General features: G+C 42.6%; 1 protein-coding gene across 2 annotated transcripts in view; it reads left to right on the top strand.

The window, feature by feature from the left end:
* Positions 1-26,547, top strand: part of LOC306881303 (myomegalin) — a 115,958-nt gene that overhangs the window by 69,501 nt on the left and 19,910 nt on the right. For both annotated transcript variants that reach the window (XM_079435322.1, XM_079435321.1), the window contains 18 exons: positions 9,283-9,414; positions 10,838-10,957; positions 11,615-11,704; positions 11,851-12,054; positions 12,388-12,546; positions 12,628-12,738; positions 15,907-16,044; positions 16,176-16,355; positions 18,668-18,856; positions 18,940-19,128; positions 20,178-20,232; positions 20,340-20,428; positions 20,746-20,814; positions 21,262-21,368; positions 21,524-21,663; positions 25,351-25,466; positions 25,965-26,077; positions 26,153-26,480. In XM_079435322.1, coding sequence (XP_079291448.1) covers positions 9,283-9,414; positions 10,838-10,957; positions 11,615-11,704; positions 11,851-12,054; positions 12,388-12,546; positions 12,628-12,738; positions 15,907-16,044; positions 16,176-16,355; positions 18,668-18,856; positions 18,940-19,128; positions 20,178-20,232; positions 20,340-20,428; positions 20,746-20,814; positions 21,262-21,368; positions 21,524-21,663; positions 25,351-25,466; positions 25,965-26,077; positions 26,153-26,480 — 2,529 coding nt within the window. The remainder of the gene's footprint in view (positions 1-9,282; positions 9,415-10,837; positions 10,958-11,614; positions 11,705-11,850; positions 12,055-12,387; positions 12,547-12,627; positions 12,739-15,906; positions 16,045-16,175; positions 16,356-18,667; positions 18,857-18,939; positions 19,129-20,177; positions 20,233-20,339; positions 20,429-20,745; positions 20,815-21,261; positions 21,369-21,523; positions 21,664-25,350; positions 25,467-25,964; positions 26,078-26,152; positions 26,481-26,547) is intronic.

The following is a 26,547-nucleotide window of genomic DNA, read 5'->3' as shown; positions in this document are numbered from 1 at the left end:
AATTCACTCAGCATATGGGCGACAAACGTAGGAAAAGGTTCGTTCATCTGAACCCTGTCTAGGATACCCCTCATAATGCGCTCCTGATTGTCAGATGGCAGAAAAACCTTCCCAAATAAACAAAACTGGGCCCATGTGGAAACATGGGAGCTCAAGACATTAAACCACTTCTTCGGCTCCTTTGACAGAAAACGCGGGAGCTTTGACAGAAAACGCGGGAGCACTGGATCTTACTGATTACTCATCTGGCAATCAGTAAGATCCAGTGAAGTCCTGTATATATCAACAGACTGAAGCCAGTCGTCTGGACTCACCTTTCCTCCACCGTCAAAAATTAGAGGTTCAAGACGTGACTGATGGAGGACAGAGGCCAAGACCCTAGATGTAGTCGACAAATAAGCCGAGGCCGTTTGAGCCACCACAGGCACACATACATGAGGCACATTAGCAGAAACTGACCTTGAAACGCCTTGTGGAGGATGCCCTCGAACAAACGGTGTAGAAGCGGCCAAGGGGTTAGACTGTGGACGTGGCTCAACAGGAACCGTACCATCATCAGGACTCATACAATCAATCATACTCTTTTGCAGGTCCAGCGAGTCACGGAGACACCGCTGCAGTACAGCAACCTCGTCCCGCAGGAGCTGCACCTGAGACCGTATGTCTCCATCCCCACTCGGAGATGTACCCTGTCCTGGCAAATAGTCAGAGCATGTCAGCAAGTCGAATAGTTCACGATTTGTGGCCATTTTATACACCCCGTAGTATAACAGCAAATTTCAGAAATATCAAAAGAAAAGTAAAACAAAATATTACATGCAGATGCACACAATTCACAATGAGTTAACTACAAAATAAGAATAAACAGTACAATGAACCTGCTTGTTCCCTTGTAGAAATATCTAGCCTGTATGCTAAAGCACAATAAACAATTTACCACAGAGAATGTGCACCAAAACAAATGCAATCTGAAATAAAGTAAAAAAGTTGTTTTTTTTTTTTTTTCCAGTCCTTCAGAATCAGCGTTCCTTGTTCCACGTGTCAGGCCACGTGAAGTGAGTGGAAAAAAAATGTGACTGAAACCAGCAAAATGTTATATGGTTACTTCAAACATGTCCATCCGGAAAAAAACAAAATAAATGTGTTTATCATCCAAAGAGGAAAAAAAAAAAGAGTAAAATCTTCCAGGTGTCCCTTCCTCCTTTGTCTTTTCAATCGCAGGTCCGTAACTATAGAAGAACGAACCGTCTCCCCCGTCGAAAGAAAAACAAAAATCTGTCCAAACTAGATGAAACACAAAATTCACCTTCACTCTTTTGTCGTTACACCTCCAACCGATCCCAAACAAGTTTTCAAAGTACAGCAGAAAATCCGCGGAACGCCATCACACGTCTTTTTACCCCGGATCCGCGCGGCCTCCTCTCTAGCTTGCCAGCAGTCTTTCCTGGATAACGTTACCCCGCCGTACCACGAAGACATCCGTTGATAATCAGTAGCCGCCAGGAGAGACGCATAAAAGAGATAACCTGCACGGGAGACGAGAAGATGGCGTGTTTTCCCCGAGTTTAATAAAGCACCTCAAGCACCAACACACTCGTCCACATACATGAGGAATGAGTGAGGAAAAATGTACATAAGCATCCAACTCAGGCCACAAACAGAAATGAATGAAATTAAATAAAGATAGACAGAAAATAAAGATGTCTGTAGAGCAAGATAATCTCTTCACCTTTTCATATAGTACAGACAGACGCTATGCACATGCGCAGTTGTCAATCTGCCACAAAACTACCGTAAACGCTCTAGTGGCCGTTACAATGTGGACTGAGTGACACTTGATTCCTGATGAGCTGAAAAACTCTAATAAGAGTGTTGATTAGATTCAAACAGAAGCTTCATCTGAGTCACATTTTATAGACTTTAATAATGTCCACCACTGGCTTTGGCACCCCTGTTCCTCTGAATAGTTTAACTTTCATATCAAACATTTCATGACAGTCAGAATTCAGAAAGAGTTTTATTATTTGATAGAGATGTACAAATGAAGAGACATTTGTTTTTATTGATTTTCATTTAAAAGTTGTATGACAACATTATTTCTCACGCTAAGTGTCTGAGAACTGTCTGTCTGTGTGTGTGTGTGTGTGTGTGTGTGTGTCTGTCTCTCTCGCTGTGTGTGTTTGTGTGTCTCTGTGTGTGTGTGTGTGTCTGTCTCTCTCGCTGTGTGTGTGTGTGTGTGTGTGTGTGTACCTACTTAACCATATTTTGGAGACAAATTTGTACCCTAAAGTGAGGTAAACCTGACAGAATCTCCAAAAACCTCCCTTTGGGGACGTCCTCATTTGTAAAACGGGTTTAAAAATAAACAAAGTTATTTTGAAATTGTAAAAATGCAGAAAGTCTCCTGTGAGGCTAAGTTTAGGTGTAGGGTAGGTGTAGGGCAATAGCACACACAGTTTGTACAGTATAAAAACCATTACGCCTATGCAATGTCCCCATTTAGATTAGATTTAGATTAAATCTAATATTTAGATTAGCTAAGTAAACTAAACTGTGTGGGTGTGTATGTGCGTGTGTTTGTGTGTCTCTGTGTGTGTGTGTGTGTGTGTCTGTGTCTGTGTCTGTGTCTGTGAGTGTGGGTGGGGGTTAAATTGTAAATCAGTGTGGTGAAATATGCAAACAAGCTTTCAGGATGTTCTAGTGAATGAAGTATTGAGCAGGTCTGCGATCAGCTGTTTTCAGGGAGAGTCAGAATCATATAATGTGATAATTTTAATCAAATACAGAAACAGTCAGATTATTGCTTCTGCTGCAGTTTTAATCAAACAGCAGATGAAGTTGTTGGAGGGTCAGATCATCTCAAATGGCCCAAAACCTGTTCAGCTGGTTGTTCATTTTCTTCATGTTTTTGAGTGATCATATCTGTGCATTAGTATTGCAAAACTACCAGTTTTTATTATTTTATTTGGTTTAACCACTGCGGCCGTGTTTGTTTCATGAAGCCCAACACATTTTATACGGATGTTCATGGAAATCTAAATATCTCTGGCTCTCATTTTGGACACATTTTTCCCACTGGATTGACACTGGCTGTGCTTTGTCTCATGAATCAGTGTGCGATTACTTTAAATAAATTAAATTACAGCATTGATTGCAAAAATCTTTGCCTTCTGTAACCATCTGGACAGTCTTTGGAAATCACAATAATTATTCCTGTGGTAATGAGACAGGTGCACTGTGGGAATAATATCTACAAATACAAATAGGACTGAATATTGAATGCTGTTTTTGGTTTTGTTTGTCCTTACATAGTGTTTTACCTCAGATCACATATCAATTCAACATATCAATTCAAACAAACCATATACTCCCTCCTCAGAGAATCAGACGTCAGGTTTTGATGTGGTCTGTCTCTCAGATGCACGAGCAAACAGGGAGAGACTTCAGATGTGGTCACTATTGTGTCTGTGATGAACCAATGTTTTGTTCCTCAAATAGATCAGTATCAGCACAGTCTAAATGTGTGTTTGCGCTCAATCACATAAGAGCACAGAAACACAAGATCAGAGCGACTGGAACCTGTTGAGTGAGAATGAAACCCTCAGGGTAAACACACTCACTCACACACACACACACACAATGTAGACACACAGAGAGACCTCAGAATCTATATTAGTGACATCTCCTATTCATTTAAAGGGATAGTTCACCCAGAAATTTAAATTCTCTCATTTACTCATCTTTTTTCTGTGGAACGCAAAAGATCATTTGGGAAATGTTTTTTTGTCCATACAACGAAAGTCAGTAAGCTCCAATGTTTTGGTTCCCACCATTATCCAAAATATTTTCTTTGTGTTACACAGCAGTAAGAAAGTAATACAGGTGTGGAATGAAGTGAGGGTATCGATCTGTCCCTTTTACTGATAGACTGAATCTCATACAAATAATGGTGAAATTTAAAGCAGATTTAGGGACGTGTGGCTCACAGGGTCAGGGGTCAAGGTTAGGGTCACTCAGGGATGGACTGGGGCAACATTTCAGGCCGGGAAATCTCACACTCATCCAGGCTATCCCATAAACCCACAACAACATTTGAAAGTACGGGCAACAATATTTTTTGTGACCATCATCATCATCACACAAAAAAGTTTAAATCTCTAGGCTGATGCCTGTATAAAATAATTCAGTGTTATCACTTGAACTTCCATTTTCCTTTTTAGTCTCTTCATTTTCCCTGACATCTCTGTCCTCATGTGTGTTTACTTTTTCACATCTCCACCTTGTTGCAAAACAACAACATCATTATAATTTGCACATAGTATACTTTTATTTTAGAAAAAATTAAGTATTACATAGGACCATATGTTATTGTTTTCTCTTACCTAAATGTCAACATTGGTACAATAATAGCTGCATCCTGAATATATCTAATATATAGAAAAAATCTTAACACTGAACATGTTTTTGTATTATCATGGGTCATGTTTTGTCATTTCAAAGGAAAATTAACCATGGTATTATTAGGCCTATGGTAAAAGTAACCATGTTTCTTTTTTTGGCCATTGTTAATTTGTGGTTACCGTGGTTTAAGTATAGTAACCATGTTAATTTTCGTTGTGTTGTTGTATGCCTTCCTCTAAACCTATTATAAAACGATATGAATATTTGTCTGCTAAATTCCTACTCTTTACAATAGTAATTATGTCCTTTTGGTAATTTTGCAGTAATTAATTGACTGCTATTGCTAACATTTGCTAGCAGTCTAATGTTTAAGTAAACAAATACAAAACTACAATAGTCTATTTACAGATATAAATGTAAAAAGTGTCGGCACTTTTTACGGGAATTGTCCCGGTGCTCCCGATGGCCAGTCACTGGTCAGCATGATTCACCGGTTATGACATGTTGGCACTCACAGATATAGACAAACACCCCACAGCCTCGCTTTGTGCAGCAACCTGATTAGACATCAGTTTAATGACCCTGGAATGTCAAAATATAAAAACAGGAAACGTACTTCCTACTTACAGAAAAACATGTTTCCTCCTGAAATACATATTCAAATAAAGCACGCATCATTCAGAAACTGTAATGCATTGTTTTCTTCAGTTATGTGCATCTATGTAACGCTTGTAGCGCTGCTGCTGATCTGTCAATCATCGGTCGCTCAGGGGCGCGCGGGGACACACGGCCGCTTCACCGCGCTTTATTCTGACCTGGAGCACGGAGAATATCCCGAAAATATTATATTTCGCACATCATTATTATTTTTCTCGGCTTAGCACGTTCCAGTCGATATCTTGTTTACTGTCGTGCGCGCTGTGGTGACTGACGCACCCCTCTGTGAGAGATGGTTCAGCCCGCGCTGCAGGTTTCGCGGCATCGCTTCCTTTGATCTCATCACGCGACAGCACCGGAGAATCTGAGGTGTTTTCACCGGATCGCGCGGAGAGGAGGCTGCAGCGGCGGCTCCGGGGGTCTCACGTCACTCGCTCTCCGCCACTGATGCTCCGGTGAAGAAGACTGACAGAGGACTCGTGCTCCGCGGTGAAACATGACACAGACCGAGAGCGAGAGGCGGCGGCGCTCGTGTTTCTGACTCGGTTTGAGCGGCATCAGAATTCACCGATCCTCCGCGATCCTCGATGCGTCTCTGGGCCAGCGGATTAGCATTCATTTCTCTGATGCTTTTGAGAAACAGCCGCAGGACTTCGTGATTCTGAGCCGCAGCGTCTGATGGTGATTATACCGCGTCTCTTGTCTTTATGCGATCTTTGATCTCATCTTAAATATATTAAACTGATGTCATTTTGATTTTAAACGTATTGGATTTACATAAGAACAGAATAACTGTAAATGGTTGGAATACAGATCTTGTTCTATTTCTCTCTGACCCGAAGGTGAGCTGCTAGTGTCCAGAGCTGTCAGGATCCGGAGAGTAACGTTAAACCGGCGCAGATGAAGGAGGCGTGTCGCATCTGTGCACGCGAGCTGCGCGGAAACCAGCGGCGATGGATCTTTCATCCGGCCGCCAAACTCAACCTGCAGGTGCTGCTGTCTCACGCGCTGCGGCGCGGTCTGCAGCGGGACGGACGCCGCGAGTTCATCTGCAGCAAGTGCTGCTTCATGCTGGACCGTATGTTCCGCTTCGACACGGTGATCGCCCGCGTGCAGGCACTGTCCCTCGAGCGTCTGCGCAGACTCCTGCAGGAGAGAGAGCATCTGCGCCAGTGCATCGCCGTGCTTTATAACAAAAACAACGGGCTGGAAATGGAATCATCGGGGGCGACGGAGGTGGTGCGCGGCGAGTATTGCGCGCTGCTGCAGGAGGACCTGATGTACTGCATGCAGGAGTACTGGGCAGGAGACGAGGAGGAGGCGCTGGAGTGCTCCCACAATCCTCACTGCAACCGGCACTCGCGCAGGTGCAGAGTCTGCAGGTCACTGCGTGTGCCCGACTCGCTCTACGAGGCTGTGTGTAAGGTGCCCAGGAAGGTGGCGAGAAGCGTCTCCTGTGGCGCGTCGTCACGTTACTCAGCCAGCGGCGCTGAGGAGCAGACCGCGACCTCAAACACGCTCCTGCCCGAGACGAGTCTGTCAGACGATCAGCGTACACTCCTGCACCATGAGAGCTCCGCCGACTCGCTGCAGTCCCTGGATAAGAGTCACAGAGTGTCTGAGGAGCGTCTCGGTGCGTCTGAGGAGCGTCTCGGTGCGTCTGAGGAGCGTCTCGGTGCGTCTGAGGAGCGTCTCGGAGCATCTGAGGAGCGTCTCGGAGCATCTGAGGAGCGTCTCGCTGTGCCTGAGGAGCGTCTCGGTGCGTCTGAGGAGCGTCTCGGAGCGTCTGAGGAGCGTCTCGGAGCATCTGAGGAGCGTCTCGGAGCGTCTGAGGAGCGTCTCGGAGCGTCTGAGGAGCGTCTCGGAGCGTCTGAGGAGCGTCTCGGAGCGTCTGAGGAGCGTCTCGGAGCGTCTGAGGAGCGTCTCGGAGCGTCTGAGGAGCGTCTCGGAGCATCTGAGGAGCGTCTCGGAGCGTCTGAGGAGCGTCTCGGAGCGTCTGAGGAGCGTCTCGGAGCATCTGAGGAGCGTCTCGGAGCGTCTGAGGAGCGTCTCGGAGCATCTGAGGAGCGTCTCGGAGCATCTGAGGAGCGTCTCGCTGTGCCTGAGGAGCGTCTCGGAGCGTCTGAGGAGCGTCTCGGAGCATCTGAGGAGCGTCTCGGAGCGTCTGAGGAGCGTCTCGGAGCGCCTGAGGAGCGTCTCGCGTTCGCTCTGTTGCTGCTGCAGGACTGTGTGTACAGGCCCATCCGGACTCAAAGGGGCAGCAAGCTTCCCGTTTTGATGAATCCTGTTTTTTTTAATGGAAGAGATACACTGGACAGTCCAGACCAGGAGAACCTGTTTGACGTAGAGAACCACATGCTGGAGGAGGTGGAGCTGGATCCAGCGCTGGAGGAGCTGTGGGAGCATGAGGAGTACCTGCCCTTCCGTCTCAGGAACCTCCCGAAGGTGAAGTGCTTTCTAACGGGACAGTAAGATTCGTGGATGCACTCAGATGACGCTCCCCACTAGTGCTGTCAAACCATTAATCGCATCCAAAATAAAAGTTTCTGTTTACATAATATATGTGTGTGTACTGTGAATATTTCTTATATATATGTATATATGTGTGTGTGTATATATATATATATATATATATATATATATATATATATATATATATATATATATATATATATATATATATATATATATATATATATATACACACAAACACATACAGTACATATTTTGATAATATTTACATGTATACATTTATATTCATATGTGACCCTGGAGCACAAAAGCAGTCGTAAGTAGCACAGCACTGTATGAGTCAAAATGTTAAATTTTTCTTTTATGCCAAAAATCATTAGGATATTAAGTAAAGATCATGTTCCATGCAAATATTTAGTCAATTTCCTACCGTAAATATCTCAAAACTTAATTTTTGATTAGTAATATGCATTGCTAAGAGCTTTATTTGAACAACTTTAAAGGTGATTTTCTCAATTTAGATTTTTTTGCTCCCTCAGATTCCAGATTTTCAAGCCATACATCAATGGAAAGATTATTTATTAGTTAAATATAGTTAAATTGACCCTTATGACTGGTTTTGTGGTCCACGGTCACATATAATTTATATTATATATAAATATATTTAATATAAAAAAAAATTCTTACATATATACTTGCATGTGTGTGTGTTTATATATACATAATACATATACACAGTACACACACATATTGTAAACAAAAATGTATTTTGGAAGCGATTAATCGTTTGACAGCACTACTCCCCACACGGTTTGAGCTGAGCACGGTGTGTTTTGTGCATGCAGTCATTTACAAACACAATTGTCCCGTTCGGCCTTTGTCATGTTTTGTATGATATATGATGCAGTTGTTGAATTGAGTTGCTACTTAAATCCTGAAGTAAAAGCAGTTGGAAAGCACCAAACTAAAAACATTTGCAGTGTTTGAAGACATTCGGGTAATGTTCAGACGTCTTTATTTACTGTATTGTGGATCCAGCACATGATCTGCTTATAAACAAAAGCAAACCCAGCACAAACCTCTTGATTCATTTTAAACCCTTAAAGCTCAAACTGTTCCTGCTGGATATCAGCATTATAAGAGCCGATGAATGAAGTCACTGTTGGAGCCGTACCATCATCACATCACTGATGTTTTGTTCTCGCATCTCTCTCTCTAATACTCGCTGAAGTCTCCTCTATTAACCCAATGATAACCATGCCATTTTCAGTTAAATAGGTTAACATGGAGAGCGTGGCACCACCATTGGCCTAGTTCTCTCTCAAAACCCTGAGGGAGCACACACATACACACACAACACACACACACACGTTTACACACACACTCTCTCTCATACACACAAACACACACAGCGATGTCTGACCTCAATGTATCCCAGTTAAAGCACCTCAGATGCTTCAGAATAACGTCTGTGAGATTAAACTACAGTCCAGCACCATTTAAACCAGATTAGGATCATTTACTGACAGCTTTTTCAGACATGGTCCCTCAACACACTTTTAATTAAATTCATCGACCAAAATTGTTATTTGATCAGTGTCTGTGTCAATCGGCTGATATTAAAACTAAATAAAATCAGGGCTCATTTTTCCCATTGCTTATACAATAAAATATGACTGTTTTCAATAGTATGCATCTGATATTAATTTTTCTATTGAACATTAAATTAATTTGATGTTTGGTGTGTTGTAGAGTCTGATAGAAGAGCAGCAGCTGCATCAGTATGAACACGCCGCTGGACAGTGTGTGAATGAACTACAGCAAGCACAGCTACAGCTCGAGTCTCTGCAGAACAAGATCCACGAGAGCGAGACCAGCAACAAGGTAAGAGAGCTACATTACCCACAACCAGCAGAATACTGTCACCACATCATATGTGTGTGTTTATATGTGCATTTATATCTGGGACAGGGTGCCTGCGGGTCCTTAAAATGTCTTAAATTCAGATTCGATGGGTCTTAAATATTTTGGCCACATTACCGCTAAAATATCTTCAGTCTGACGGACCTAATGACTGTTACCGTTAGCAGAATACAGGTCGAACTACCTTCTTTGTGAATGTAATGTTCTCAATAATAATAAATATAAGTCCAGCTACAGCTAGCTGACCACCAGCCTTCTTGCTAGTTTAAAATGTTTTTGGCTTTTTTATTTGCCTGACCGGACAAACATCCTGGTTAAAACATTAGTGACAAAAAAATAACCAGCGACGCATCGAAATGAAATAATGATTATTCTGATTTGAATACATTCAACGTAACCAGCGATTGATAATGGAATGGTATTTCTGGTATCAAGGTCGGGCTGCCTATCTCTTTGTGAGAGACTTCAAAACAAATGAGCATAACGACACAAATAAAGAAACTCTGAGGAAACACACTGAGGTAAAAAATGTAAATATGTAGTTTATTTATAACATGATATAGTTCAGTAACATATCAAGGGAGCTATTTCGCTGAATATTCTCACGATTGAAAATGTTACATTGATTTTAGTTAAATAAACAATTAAAGTTTGTCAAGTTAAGTTACATTTTAGACACTAATTAGATATTATTTACTGTTTTGTTCTGTTTAACCAATGAAAATAGTTCCAAACAAGGATCACAGCAGTAGTATAGCACATTCTCCAAGTAACACTCTGCCAGCAGTGTTTTGTTACTGAATGATTCAGTGTTTTGAACAAATCAGTTAAATGAACGACTCAATGACTCACTCATTAAGTGAATTACCTCCACCTGCTGGTGGTTTAATATGTTGAAAATATGCATTTTCCCCCCAACATTTCTTATTTGTATATTCATAAATGTATTTAAAACATTAATCTCATAACATTATTTATTGCAGTTGTGATTTTGCTGAGTAAATTATTTAATCTGACTGCTAACATTAGTACAATTTATTGATAAATAGTAATAATTTGTCATGAAAGGTGATGCATACATTTAAAAAGAAAAAAAAGGCCTTTATAAAGGTAGGTAAAAATATGCAGATTTAAGTATGTAAAAGCTGATAGAACACTGATGAAATTATTGCTTCAGAATAATTTATTACACCACCAAAAATCTCAGTGATGTGGTAGCTTTGTGGGGATATTTTGTGGAATATTGTCTGCTGATATGAAAAGTTATATTGTAGTGAAAAATATAATTTATGACAGCGATTAATTTTTTTTCTTTTCTTTTTACATTAAATATTACATATACGTATGTAATATAATGTGTGTGTGTGTGTTTCTTGTGTCTCAGGTGCTGCAGGAGAAACTGTGTGAGATGGAGTCAGAGCTCCAGTCCATCAGACAAGCTGCTCAGAGCCAAGAGAGAACCATCCAGAACCTCACAGACAGCCTGAGAACTAAAGACACAGAGGTCATTACACACACATCACAAAAGAGACGTCTAGTGTATGTGAACAATGTGTTTCCTTCTCCTAACCCGTCATTAACTGAGTGATTCAGGCATCGTGTGGATGGTGAGCTGAAAAAGAAAGTTAAGGAGTCTCTTTAGATAAATTCTGAATATTCCTAAATGCAATGATTAAAAATGCATAAAAGTTCTAAAATAATTAATGTATTTAAGAATATATTTTCTTAAGAACATTTGTTGAAGTAGTTGACAGGGCTAACATGTTATCTGAAATGTTTGCCAAAGATTCAATGTTGATCAACTCCATTAACTCAACAAAATAAAAGTTATTTTTATAGCATTCATAGCATTCTTTTCAGGAATTCTTAAGTTTTAGCTTTAGAACAATCTTAAGGAAAGATAAGAACATTCTTAAGTAATATTTTTGACTACAAAATGTTGTACTTTTATTAAGTTACAAAATAAAAGTAAACTAGCAATTAAGAAGAATTTATTCATAATGTTTTGTGAATCCGGCCCTTGTTCACTCCAGTTCTCAGTCATTGTTTTCTTCTGTTTGTGTGTGTGTGTCGCTGTGTGTGTGTCGCTGTGTGTGTGTCGCTGTGTGTGTGTCTCTGTGTGTGTGTCTCTGTGTGTGTGTGTGTGTGTGTGTGTGTGTAGACTCAGGAGCTGCACCAGGTGATTGAGGGCCAGAATAACACACTGCGTAAAATCACAGAGACCCACCAGCAGCAGCTGCAACACACACAGGTGAGCACACACACACAAATCCGGTTGAGGACAAACACACACACACTGAAGCCATGACGTTGGTGTTGCTAGCGTCATGCTGTACTGTTTGCTCTGCAGCTGCTCCTGATGAGTGTTTCCCTCTTGCTGTTTCTGTTTCTCTGTAGACTCCAGAGGGCACTGTGGACTCGGGTTTGGTTCTGGGCTTCCAGAGTTCTCTGTTCTCATGTCAGCTGGAGTTGGAGGCGAGTCAGCGCGCTCACAGACTGACTCAGAGACGTCTGGAAGATCTGACATGTTCAAGAGAGCGACTGCAGAACGACCTCCAGGAGGCGTTGCAGCACAGAGACGTCAGCCACAAACACAACCAGGTGAGACTTTACCTGCACGCTGAACCAGCTAATCTCACTGTGATGTGAAAACAGGTGTTTGTGCTGTAGATGTCACCGTTATTGGTTTGTTTGTTCCTGTTTCACTTCCCGTGGACTGATATTAGTATTTAAATTTTTGTCATGTTTTTAGAAATCATGTCATAACTACATTACTGCCCTCAGTCCTGTAAATATAATGTGAACATGATCTGTAGACAGAGTTTTGGAGCGACACCAAAAGTAGAAAACAAGACAATTTGGAAACCATCATTGTTTCTGTGACTGATTGTGTGTGTGTGTGTGCGTGTGTGTGTGTGCGTGTGTGTGTGTCAGGAGCTGCGTGAGATGGTTGAGCAGCTGCGTTCTGAACTGCAGGTCAAAGTGTGTGAGCTAAGAGATCATGAAGCTTCGACTCGCTCAGAAATCACAGACCGGGACAAAAGCATCGCTCAGCTCCAGCAGAGCTTATGCCGTAAAGACGCGCTGCTGCAGGTTACTCTCTCCTTCGTACTGTAATGAAGACAGGACCTTTCTTGTAGTTTTTGTCACACTTCAGCTGTGTTTTTCTTCCAGGAGTATGCAGAGCTGCAGAATGACTCGAGTGACTCCAGCAGCCGCAAGCACAGAGACGCGCTGCTGCAGACGCTGAGGAGCCGCATCCGAGACAGAGACGCCACGCTCGAGGTGTGTGATCCATCACATTTGTTCTGTCCTGTCTGGCTCTTGTAGCCCCACCCACAGTCAAATTCTATTGGTCCCAAATCTGAGTTAGGTAGCTTTAATTAAAATCAAATACTGTATGTTCTGATTGGCTACACCTTAGAATCATGGAAGCCTTCAGTTCAGTTCTGTCCTGGTCCTGGTCCGTTGCTCTGCATATTTTGTGTGTCTCCTTTATTCGACACACCTGATTCAGATCATCAGCTCGTTAGGAAAGAGCTCCTGTGTGTCAGATATAAAAGTCAAGTCACCTTTATTTATAAAGCGCTTTTAACAATACAGATTGTGTCAAAGCACTTAACAGTATCAAATTGGAGGATAGAGTGTAAGTAATATATAAAAATTAAATTGAATTAAACACTCAATTTTCAGTTAAGGCATTTCATTATTGAATTCAGTGATGTCATTGTCTAGATCAGTTTAGTTTAAATAGTATCTGCGAAATCAAATTGACGATAATCACTAGAAATTAAGCGTCCCCAACTAAGCAAGCCAGAAGCGACAGCGGCAAGGAACCAAAACTCCATCGGTGACAGAATGGAGAAAAAACCTTGGGAGAAACCAGACTCAGTCGGGGGGCCAATTCTCCTCTGGCCAAACAAACCAGCAGTTCAGTTCCAAACTGCAGCAAGTCAGATTGAATGGGCTCAGCTGGTTCCAGTGGTCTTTTCCGATGGCTGTCTAAGTGGCGGGGTCCTCAATGGGGATCTGTCTCTGGCGCTCATCCAGGTGTCTGGCCTCCGCCTACGATCAGGGCCACATACGTCATCTCCCAGCGCTGATCCTCCATCTCAGGTGTTCGGTCATCTCAGATCATGTAATGGTTAGATCCAGACTGAAGTTCTGTAATTCCTGGCAGAAACGGAGAGACAAGCAGAGACATGATTAGCGTAGCTGCTGTTCCATCTAAGCAAAAATAAATTGTTCAACCCAAGCTAAAGAATAAAAATAATAGCCAAAAGAGGATCTATGACTTCTGGAAGCAGCTCTTTTAGTAGTTAAGATCTACAGGGTTAGCTCTTTTAGTATAGGGTCTAACATGTTGTTGGTTTAGATGATTTAAAACTTTATGCAATTCTTCCTCTCCTATAGTGATGCGATACTGTAGCTGACGTCTGCATGGTTACAATTTTATCTCTGATAGTATCGATCTTGGAAGTAAAGTAGTTCATAAAGTCATTCCTGCTGTGCTCTTGGGGAATGCCAACACTTGTTGATGCTGTATTTTTCGTTAATTTAGCCACTGTATTGAATAAATACCGGGGGTTATGTTTGTTTTCAGAATCAGAATCAGAAAGAGCTTTATTGCCAAGAGTGTTTGCACACACAAGGAATTTGTCTTGGTGTTATGAGCTTCCAGTACAGAAAGTACAAACATAGTGCAGACAACATATAATTAAGGTGATAAAGAACGCTAATGAAGAGAATATACAATAATTAAGAATAACAATAGTAATAAAAATAAAAATATACAGAAAAGATACATGACCATAGACAGAACTGTGAATGTGCATGTGTCCTATGTACAGATGAAGGTTTGATGGGTTATTTACAGATGTACAGTACCGGGGTGTGTTATGTGTTGTTCAGGTGGGATACGGCCTGGGGGAAAAAACTGTTCTTGTGTCTGGCTGTTCTGGTGCTCAGTGATCTGTAGCGCCGGCCAGAGGGCAACAGTACAAAGAGAGAGGGAGCTGGGTGTGAGGGGTCCAGAGTGACTTTCTTAGCCCTTTTCCTCACTCTGGAGGTGTAAAGTTCTTGGAGGCTGGGCAGAGGGGCACCGATAATTCTCTCAGCAGTCCTAACTGTCCGTTGTAGTCTTCTGATGTCTGTTTTGGTAGCTGAACCAAACCAAACAGTTATAGAAGAACATAGGACAGACTCGATGATTGCAGAGTAGAACTGTTTCAGCAGCTCCTGAGGCAGGTTGAACTTCCTTAGCTGGCGGAGGAAATACAGCCTCTGCTGGGCCTTTTTCGCAATGGAGTCAATGTGATTGTCCCACTTCAGGTCCTGGGAGATGGTGGTGCCCAGGAATCTGAATGACTCTACTGAAGTCACAGTGCTGTTCATGATGGTGAGTGGGGGGAGAGCAGGGGGGTTTCTCCTGAAGTCCACTATCATCTCCACAGTTTTGAGCGTGTTCAGCTCCAGGTTGTTAAGACTGCACCAGACAGCCAGCTGCTCAACTTCCTGTCTGTAAGCAGACTCGTCACCGTCCTTGATGAGGCCTTTGACTGTAGTGTCGTCTGCAAACTTCAGGAGCTTGACAGAGGGGTCCTTTGATGTGCAGTCATTCGTGTAGAGGGAGAAGAGCAGTGGGGAGAGAACGCAACCCTGAGGGGCGCCAGTGCTGATGGTGAGAGTCCTGGATGTGAGTTTGCCCAGCCTCACTAGCTGCTGCCTGTCTGTCAGGAAGCTGGTGATCCACTGACAGATGGAGGAGGGCACAGAGAGCTGTCTCAGTTTGTCTGAGAGAAGGTCAGGTATGATGGTATTGAAGGCCGAGCTGAAGTCCACAAATAAGATCCTTGCATAATTCCCAGGTTTGTCGAGGTGTTGCAGGATGTAATGCAGTCCCATATTGACAGCGTCTCTTCTAGAAGAGACAAAAAGTAATCAGATCTAGCAGTTTTTAATGCCTTCTGTAGGATAGGGTACTTTCCCGCCAAGCTATACGAAATACCTCTAGTTTTGTTTTCTTCCAGCTGCGCTCCATTTTCTGGGCTGCTCTCTTTAGGGTGCGAGTGTGCTCATTATACCACGGAGTCAGACTGTTTTTTGGGGGGGGGGATTTTATCTTCCTTAAGCGTTAGAGACATACAGAATGAGCAGAGCGGCCGGATTGAAAACCACTGCGCTGCATCTGTCTAAATACTGGTGTCACGTGATAGTGATGTCGCACTGTGGAGCTACTGTCATTAAAACAAATTCCTTGTATGTGCAAACATACCTGGCAATAAAGCTCATTCTGATTCTGATGTGATGAAACGTCTATCAGTGAGTGTTAAAGTTCAGTGTGTGTTTGTGTGTGATTCCTCAGATTGTGTGTGTGCTGCTACTCAAGTGATCAGATGCACCACTTTCCTTTTCTTCTGGAAGTCTAGCTGAAATCTCCCTGTTGTGTTTCAGCGCTCAATCGATGAGAAGTTCCGCTGTCTGGAGGAGAAGGACGGTGAGGTGCGTCGACTGCAGCTGTTGCTCCGCGAGAAAGACCGAGACCTGGAGAGACTGCGCTGCGTCCTCAACAACAACAACGACACCATCACGGTGTGTGTCACGACCTGCCCTACTGCACACACTGTGTGTGTATGTGTGTGTGTGTATGTGTGTGTATGTGTGTCACGACCTGCTACTGCACAGACTGTCTGCTTCAGTGTGACTTAACTCTGTGTGTGCAGGGTTTGGATGCTCTGGTGCGCAGTAAGGATCTGGATTTGGAGAGAACACAGGAAGCGTGCCGGAAACTGGAGTGGATGAGACAGCAGAGCATTGAGAAACACACATTCGCTGTACAGGAGAGAGACAGCATCATTCATCAGCTGCAGACGGTGCTACGCTCACACAGCAGAGAGAGCGAGGTAACACACACACTAGGCTAGTGTCACACACCCTACAGCGGCGCTTTCTGTCTGTTCAAAACATCTGATCACCTCATGAACACAAGCAGCAGGATCTCAGCTTGACTGATGTTTACATTTCTACATTCGGTAGACGCTTTTATCCAAAGCTACTTGTGTTACATTCAGGGAATGTGCTTTATCGGTCGCAAACCTGCACCGCCGCTGGTGTTATACTCTACATCAGTGGTCGGCAACAGGCGGCCCGTGGGCCAAAAGTGGCCCGCCAGCAATAATATCTGGCCCGCGCCCGTAGCCAGATTATTTTGATAGCGGCTGGTTCTGAAATAGATCTGTCATGACAGCAACAGTTACTCACAAACAGAGTATGTGAGCGGAGTGGAGCTGGAGTGGAGCAGAGTGATTTTGAATGGAACGAGGAGTGGATTTTATAAAAGTTGGAGCGTCATGGTTTTCACTCGCTCCAAGAGCCCTCCATCACCGCTCCATCACGAGTACAATTCATGCCAACGACCCGTAATATAACTACATATTTAGAAAGAATTCACGTTAAACACATTTAGCTAGCTAGATAGAGAAGGATCACTCAAATCAGAAAGAATGTGAAGGCTATGATGACTGCAGTGGACATGAGCCGGAAGTTAAATTCAAATTCAAATTTTATTTGTCACATACATATACATACATAGTACGACATGTAGTGAAATGTAGTGTACGACTGTCCAACAAAATTAAGAAAAAAACCTCAAGTTTACAAAAATACAAATAGCAAATAGAAAAAGTACAGTAAACATATATATAGAAATAAACTAGCAATAAAATAAAATAACAAATAGATATGAGAATAAAAATAGATATGAAGAATAAAATAGAATATGATTCTATATAGATTCTATAAAAAGTAAAGTGTATGTCAGTGATAAAGTGTCCGTGTGCTGTGCAGTGCAGTAAAGTGTGTAAGTGAGTAAAAGGAATACTAAAGACAAATGGTATGTAAGTCCCACTCATTTATCCTTACGTAACCTTCTACAAATTAGTGCAGATTGTATTTGAAAATGTGCAAAGTGGAAGTGTGGGGTGATGTGCTTAGAGTGGAGAGAGGTTAAGACCCCAATGGCCTGCGGGAAGAAGCTCCTCCTCATTCTCTCTGTGTTCGCCTTCATGCAGCGGAAGCGCCTCCCTGATACAAAGCTGTGATCGAGACATGCGTTCCAGTAGAGCAGTGGTCGGCAAGTAAGTTTGGCATCGGGCCAAAAAACAATTTTCACCACTAGATGGCGGGCCAGAACATAGTCAAAGGATAATTTAAGATATTAATTGATGTTATCAGTTATATTTCTCAAGGAATTTATTTGTTCCTTCTGAATATTTTTAGCTGACAGCTGACCTTTTTTTCTCAGAATTGCGTGATATAAACTCGCACTTGTGAGTTAAAAATGTATAATTCTGAGATATAAACTCGCAATTCTGAGAACATAGTCTTTTTCCCCCTCAAAACTGGACTTTAACTCGCAATTCTGACTTTATAACTTTATATCTTTATATCTTTTAATAGTTTATATCTTACAATTCTGTGAAAAAAAAAAAAAAGTCAGAATTGTGAGAATTTTTTTATTTTTTATTCAGTGGCGGAAACGGGCTTCCATAGAACTGTGATATTTCAAACATACTGAAATACTTTAGATGCGGAGCGGTGTTTCTGATATCAGTGAGCGTGGCGTAGAATGGGAGCAGAGTGATTATTAAATGCTCTGAGTGCGGAGGGAAAATTGTTGACTATCCGCTCCGCTAACATACTCTGATCGGACACCGCCACAAAAATTTGGCTTTTTGTTAATGACTGTCAGGATTTTACACAGAGTTGCAGTTCACTACCAGTTACAAAATACACTGGAACAGTAAGTCACAGGCAATTATGTTTGCATTTTTCATCAATTAATATCTTAAATTATCCTTTGACTATGTTCTGGCCCGCCATCTAGTGGTGAAAATAGTTTTTTTGGCCCGATGCCAAACTTACTTGCCGACCACTGCTCTACTGGAACGCATGTCTCGATCACAGCTTTGTATCTGTTTGAACCCTTGTTTCCCGGTGCACTGATATAAATGTGCACACAAACGTCTGAAGGATGCGTAAAATCAGCCAATCAGATTATAGCTTGTGATTTCAGCAGCTTGTGGCATTTCTGAGAGGGATACGCATCAGACGGTTAACACTACACACACTGACACACACAAACTTTAAACACACACGGCTGCTCGTGAACGGTGTGTGTGTGACTGACCGTCAATCTGTTCCTCTGTGTTTGCAGGAGCTCAGGTCAGTGCTGCTGGGAGAAGTGTCCGCCGCTGACGTGCTCCAGGAGCTCCAGTCCCATCTGTCCGTGAAGGAGCATCTGTTTCAGGAAGTGATGTCAGACCGCAGCCGGCAGGCGCAGGAACACCACAGACAACTGATGGAGCTGCTCCACACCATCAGCTCCAGAGATCAGGACATGAAGGTGCAGCTGATCGTCAGGAACACACTTCATAAATGTCTGCTGGCTGGTTTCTTCATCGTGTTTGATGTGTTCTGGTCTCTCAGGATTATGGCGAGCGGTTGGGTCAGGTGATTTCCGAGCGATCGGGTCAGTTGCAGGAGTTGCGCCAGCAGTTAGCATCACGAGAACAGGAGCTGAATGACATGAACAGGGAGCGAGAGAGAGACGTTTCTGTGACCAGAGAGCTGCAGAGACTTCAGGACGTTCTCAAGGAGAAAGACGCCTTCATACAGGTCAAACACATGCACACACTCGAGGGAACCTCATGAAGGACGTGCCTTTTATAGCTGTTCGGTGAAAGAGAATCAGACTAAATAAAAACAAACTGACATTTTTGTGCTCCGTCTTCCTTTTTCTCATTTAAAGGGGTCATATGATGCAATTTCAAGTTTTCCTTTGTCTTTGGAGTGTTACAAGCTGTTCATGCATATATAAGATCAGTAAAGTTGCAAAGACTAAAGTCTCAAACTAGGGTTGCTGCGATAGACGGTGTTGACGGTTTTACTGGTGTGAAGCCGCAACACTGGTTTTGTCACTTGCCCACCCCGGCACCGCCCGCCGTCGTTTTGATTTTTATTATAGTGATAAAAATCATTTAGTTCAGTTAGAGCACAGACACAGAATTAAAACGGATCACGGCTGCTCAATGCAGCGTGTCGAACGACAGTCGCATCACATCATGTAAGGAGAAGCTGAAAAGAAGAGTGGTGAGACAGACGAGACAAGACGATCGCTGAAGAGTTTCAAAAAGCCATTCAAAAGCGCCTGTTTTAAAAATATTTGGGATTTTGAAAAGCCTTTTGTCTTCGGCCATTTATCTAAGGTTTTATTGGAATTTTTAACAAACATTCGTTTCTTATTTATTTGATTCCACAGTGTTTGCTGATTTAAACTGTGTATTATTATTATTATTATTATTATTTGTTTTTATACTGTGCGTCAATTTACCGCGGTAATGATAGGCTAGGTCAGTGTACCGCGTAGGGCTGCACGATGAATCACATGCGATTGTCATGCGTGTCTCGTCAGTAAAGCCGGTTCTGTGATTAGTAGTAAATGTCAATCACCCGCTTTCAAATGGAGCGCCAATTACTACACAGAGCTGTAGTTCGCTGACAAGCTACGCAATATCGCGTTCATAATCAAATTCGATTCATCTGCAATTATGAACGCGATATTGCGTAGCTTGTCAGTGAACTACACGGGCTGCACGTCAGTGTACAGCGGTAATGATGGGCTGAGTGTCAATGTACTGCGGTAATGATGGGCTGTGTGTGTGCAGGAGATACTGCGGGGTCCGAGTGAGATGTTGAACTCCACACCAACACCAGTTCAGGGTGAGTTTCACTGCGGTACCTCCCAGATTAGAACAATTAAAATGATTGATTCACTTCATTCTGTGTGTGTGTGTGTGTGTGTGTGTGTGTGTGTTTATGGTGAGCAGCCGTGTTTACGAGCAGCTCAGGTGATCTGGATGTTCAAGCCATCAGAGATGAACTACAGCTGACCCTTAAGAAACACAGAGAGACTGAGGTAAAACACACGTCCTAAACCTGGGAAAACCTTTCCTATTACTGTGTTCATTGAATAAATGAAGTGATTCTTTAAAGTTCTTTAGTCAGTACATTAATCTTAGCAAGGACAATGACTCCATGAACATTTTTATACATTTTATGAGTGTACATTATTTTAGTTATACTCCACAGTAAATCATAAACAACAGGCAAAGTCATGGGGCTTTGAATTTTTGTTGTGTACAGTGGGGGGATTTGTAGTCAAAAAGGTAAAGAAAAAACACTGTAGTAATTGTTTTTCTGTCCGTGGGTGTGTGTGTGTGTGTGTGTGTTTAGCGGGAGCTCTCAGAGATGCGCTCGGTTCTGGCTGCAGGGCGTCACGACTCATCAAGCTCTGATCTGCAGGTAACATCATGAGACAGCATGTGTGTGTGTGCGAGTGCTTGCGTTCCCTCTGTGTGTGTGTGTGCTTACATTCCCTCTCTCTCTCTCTGTGTGTGCGTGTGTGTGCGTGCGTGTGTGAGCTTACGTTTTGTGTGGGCTCTTGTTTTTGTGACATATCAGGACATCAATTTGTATAATGACACAGGTATGACAGGTATTACAAGGAGAAGGTGACTTATGAGGACATTACCCCATGTCCCCATTTTTCAAAACGCTTATAAATGAGTTTTTTTGAGAAAATAAAAATGCACAATGTTTCCTGTAGGGGGTAGGTTTAGGTGTAGGGTTGGTGTAGGGAGATGGAGAATACAGTTTGTACATTATAAAAACCATTATGCCTATCGGATGTCTACGCAATTCACCAAAACAAACGTGTGTGTGCACTTACATTTTGTGTGTGTGTGTCAGTGTGTCCTGCAGCAGCTCGTGTCGGAGCAGCAGGCGCTGAATGAAGCTCTGAGAGCAGAGAAGAGCGTTTATGAGAATCTCAGACGAGTCCAGAGTCAGGACGACAGGTCAGAACTCCAGCACACACTCACACTGCACTCTATGTTAAAATCCATCACTCATGATGTTGATCTGTGTATGAATGTATTCTTGAAACAGTGCCATTTTCATTTAGAAAGCATTAGTTATTGGTTCTGTTCTGATGCGTCTGTGTTGTTAGCAGTGCTGAGAAGCCTGGAGCGCTGCACGCCAAACTGGACTCGCTTCAGGCGCTGCGTCAACAGCTGGAAGAAACCCTGACGAGGGCCCGTGAGACGGCGCTGGTGCTGGACCCGGCCACGCTGATCCAGACCGACTATGGAGGTGGGACACGGCAGGGGTGCTGACGCTAATTCTGAATGAACCGCTAGCTCATCGCTGAAACGCTCGTGCGCTAGTCGAGCATGAAGACTCATAACCAGCCAGAACTCACTCGTGTGTGTGTGTGTGTGTTTTATCCAGATGATGTTTGTGTGTTGATGTTCTGTGTACTGTCTGCCTCATTCATGAATTTGAGTTCCAGAAACGCCTTTGTGTTCCATTTGAATTACACAGCCAATGCATGTCAGAGCAGCAGGAGTTTGGCTTTGTGACTTTAAGCACTTCAAGCCTATTTTCTGTGACTCAAACTGTATGGGCTGGTATTCTAGTGCCAAATGAAGCTGATTTTGATGCATCATATAGCTTGGTTTGTTCTTGTATATGGAAATATGAAATCTATTTAATGTACTTCAAACTGAAAAGAAATAAATGTAACCAGATTTCTTGGCCGGAATCTTTTGTATTTTATTTTTTTTGTTCATTATCTGTTTTGAACAGTAAGAAATCATTTTGAAGTAGGATAGGTGATTCCTCCAGGACGCTCACTTTCCTCAGATTATTAGAACATAAACTAAAACTAATATTTATTTGACATGTAAACATCACAGGTGAGTATGTGAACTGGAGTTTTCCACAGAAAAGCCTCTTCACAGTGTTCATTGTCATTTAGTGTCATCTAATTTCCACTGATATTGAAATGTTTTGTTAACCATTGAACAGTTTAATGATAATTAACCAAACAAACTCATTCACACGTACATGTAAAGGCATCACATGTTTGCATGACTGTGACTGTGTGGTTTGATGACAATATGCAGATTTAAACCATCAGCTAAATTAGAAAATGAAACCTCTCATGAAACACCAAAGAAACCAGATCTCCTGTTAAACTGGTCCTCATCAATAAGCTGCAGGACACACACTGTAAATCACAGCTCACACACTCTTTCATGAAATCCTCCGATGGGTTAATCGTCACCCTCATACTACACACTACACTTCTGATCACGCCAGATTTCTTTGGACTCTGTGAGGGAGAGGATATTATGTTACACTTCTTTTAATAAATAATCACAAGTAATAATATAATGTGGACACTGTCCATTTTTCTGCAACATTTCATTTTCCTGCAGCTTAAGTTTGTCTTTGAATCGAGTCAAGCTCAGTCTGACATGTAGCCTGTTTCGGCTGAGCATCTTTGAGTCATGAATCTGCAGGTCAGAGTTCACTGTATGTTTGCTTCCTGTTTCCTGTTGTAATGGTGGCCACTGGTGTGGCCACCATTACAGGAGCTCAGTGCTGATGGTTCGAGTGCTGGATGTGAATTTGCCAAGCTTTACTAACTGCTGTCTGTCTGTCAGGAAGCTGTTGATCCACTGGCAGACGGAGGTGGGGACGGAGAGCTGAGTTAGTTTATTTTGAAGGGTTTCCGGGATAAAAAGCAGAGCTGAAGTCCACAAACGGGATCCTTGCATACAGTGGCATTCGAAAGTTTGGGAACCCCTTGCAGAATCTGTGAAAATGTGGATAATTTTACCAAAATAAGAGAGATCATACAAAATGCATGTTATTGTTTATTTAGTACTGTCCTGAGTAAGATATTTTCCATAAAAGATGTTTACATATAGTCCACAAGACAAAAAAATAGCTGAAATTATTAAAATAACCACATTCAAAAGTTTGGGAACCCTTGGTTCTTAATACTGTGTGTGGTTAGCTGGATGATCTACGACTGTTTTTTTGCTTTGTGATGGTTGTTCATGAGTCCCTTGTTTGTTCTGAACAGTTAAACTGAGCACTGTTCTTCAGAAAAATCCTCCAGGTCCTGCAGAATCTTCAGTTTTCCAGCATCTTTTGCATATTTTAACCCTTTCCAGCAGTGACTGTATGATTTTGAGATCCACCTTTTCACACTGAGGATGATTGAGGGACTCAAACACAACAATTAAAAAAGGTTCAAACATTCACTGATGTTCCTGAAGGAAACACGATGCATTAAGAGCCGGGGGGTGAAAACTTTTGAACAGGATGAAGATGTCCAAATTTTTCTTATTTTGTTGAAATATCATATTTTTCCATTTAGTACTGCCCTTCTGACGCGACAGAAGATACTTGCATGTTTCCTGGAAGACAAATTAAGTACAATTTACCTTGATCTTCAAATTCAAAAAGTTTTCACCCCCGGCTCTTAATGCATCGTGTTTCCTTCAGGAACATCAGTGAATGTTTGAACCTTTTTTAATTGTTGTGTTTGAGTCCCTCAATCATCCTCAGTGTGAAAAGGTGGATCTCAAAATCATACAGTCACTGCTGGAAAGGGTTCAGATATGCAAAAGATGCTGGAAAACTGAAGATTCTGCAGGACCTGGAGGATTTTTCTGAAGAACAGTGCTCAGTTTAACTGTTCAGAACAAACAAGGGACTCATGAACAACCATCACTTTCGAATGATTTCATGGCTACAGACGTTACGGCCACAGGTCTGTAGTCATCAAGTCCAGTAAATTTGTGTTTCTTTGGGACGGGGATGATGGTGGAGCGTTTGAAGCATGAGGGGACTTCACACAGCTCCAGTGATCTGTTGAAGATCTGTGTGAAGATGGGGGCCAGCTGATCAGCACAGATTTTTAGGCAGGCTGGTGACACACCATCTGGACCAGGTGCTTTCCTTCTTTTGTTCTTCCTGAAGACCTGGCACACATCTTCTTCACTGATTTGAATTGTAGGTGTGGAGGACAGAGGGGTTGCTGGAGGTGTGAATGGTTGTGTGGAGGGGTGTTCTGGGCGGGTGTGGGGTGATCGTTCAAAACGACAAAAGAACTCGTTTAAGTCGTCTGCCAGGTGTTGATTCTCCAGAGTGCTGGGGGGTGGTGTTTTGTAGCTGGTGATGTCCTTCAATCCTAACCACACTGAAGCCGTATCACTGGAAGAGAATTTGTTCCTGAGCTTGTCAGAATAATTCCTCTTTGCCACTCTGATCTCCTTTTCCAGTGTGTATTTGGCCTGTTTGTACAAGACTTTATCCCCCTTTCTGTGAGCATCTTCTTTGTTGTAATATGAAATATGAAACACTCCATCTATATTTATCTGTCCTGCATGATACTGTACAAATATTCCTTTCATACAGTTAATGACATTATCACTCTCGCTCTCTCTGATACTGTAGTTTCAGGACTTTTATGTAAACTCAGGTTATATAACCAGAATAACAGAGCAGAATGTGACTTTAAAGGGAGAGTCCACCAAGAAAAGATCATTCTCTTCTTTACTCACCCTTTATGTCATTTTAAATCTTTATGACTGATTTGTTTCTGTGGAACAAAAGAAGATATTTAGAGAAATGTTGGGATATAAATAACATTGAATCCCATTGACCTTTATGGTACGGAGAGAAAAATATGTGACCTATATGTTCATTTGTGTTCCTCTAACGAAAGTCATACTGGTTTGCAACAACAGAGTGAGTAAATGATGAGAGAATGTATGTTTTTGTGTGAACTCTCCCTTTAACATTCAGTGTGGAAGTGGTGATGAAGGAAGGAATGAAAAGCAGCTGGACTGACAGACGTTGAACGGATTGGCTGTGATTCGGCTCTGGAAACAGACAATCAGAGACAGCAGAGAAACAAACAGAAATATAAGAAAGGGATGTATGAAGAGGAATCTTATTGTCTGCCTTGTTTCTTTCTAGAATCCAGCAGTGATGATGAAGATGAAAATGATCGTGAGAGCAGCAGCGAGGAGTTCACAGACAGCATAGAGGACGATGAGATCAAACTGACAGCTCAGAGTCTGACGAGCGCGCAGGTAAGAAAACGGCTGAGAAACAGCTCTTAACGAACAGACACTGTTATTCAGAGTGTTTTCTGTCAGCATCTACTGAAGCTCAGGGTTTGAACTGGAGTCGCTCATCTGTGGTTCAGACCTTTCCATTACTGGACCAGATGAAGGCCACAGCTCCTTCAGATTATTGGAGTTACTTTAAAGACGCCACAGCAACAAAATACTTGTTTTATGGTTTTAATTTCACATTTGAGCTTGAAGCTCCTTCATCTCCAATACTAGCATACTTGTAAAAGACTATTTCTCATATACATAACTCATATACACATTTAAGAATCTGAAATATAATATTCTTTAGAAATTGTCTGTTTCCTTGAATTTCTTCCACCTGACTTCCTGTGTCAACAGGAAATGCAACAACAGGCATTGGAAACAAAAGGTTGCTCGCTGAGCAGTTTCATGGAGTCTTTAGCATTTGTTTGTGGTTAGCGTATCTCAGAGTTCACTGTGTTCTCCTGACAGAAAGCTGAGGAGTTTGGCAGGGCGCTGATGTCCCACAATGCATCAGAGCAGAGAAACCGAGACGAAAGTGAGACGGGCGAAGAGACGGGCCACTCCTCACTCGCTCGCACCAGGTATCAAATCCATCACCTTCAGATCGCTTGTGTTTGCTGGCGTCTTCCTGCTCTGATGGATCGTATCTCTCGCAGGAACACTCTGAATGAAGACGAGTCTGGATTAGCAGCGGATGAGGAGGAATCTGTCAGGGGTCGAGGGTCTGAGAAGCGTGAAATAGAACGGCCAAATTCCCGTGAGCCTCAGAGAGTTTACCGTACGTTTCAAGAGGAGGAGGAGGAGGAGGAAGAATATGATAATGATGGAGAGGAAGGGGAAGATGTCAGGGGTGCTCAGGGCAAGCGCGGGCCCCCGAGTGTGAAGCTGCGGGAGGGGAGGTGGAAGAGGAGGTGCACCAGACCTCATTCTCTGGACCTTGGAGCTCTGCTGTCTCACAAACCTGCAGCCCAGCACACAGTTCAGGTGATGCATCATTAGCCAAATAACTAGCACTGGTTAACCCTAACCAGCTTAATTTTCATACAGCAAA

The sequence above is a fragment of the Barbus barbus genome, assembly GCF_936440315.1.
Source record: "Barbus barbus genome assembly, chromosome: 15".
Lineage (NCBI taxonomy): Eukaryota > Metazoa > Chordata > Actinopteri > Cypriniformes > Cyprinidae > Barbus > Barbus barbus.
Note: the sequence above shows the minus strand (reverse complement) of the source record. Positions and strands in the feature narration are given on the sequence as shown.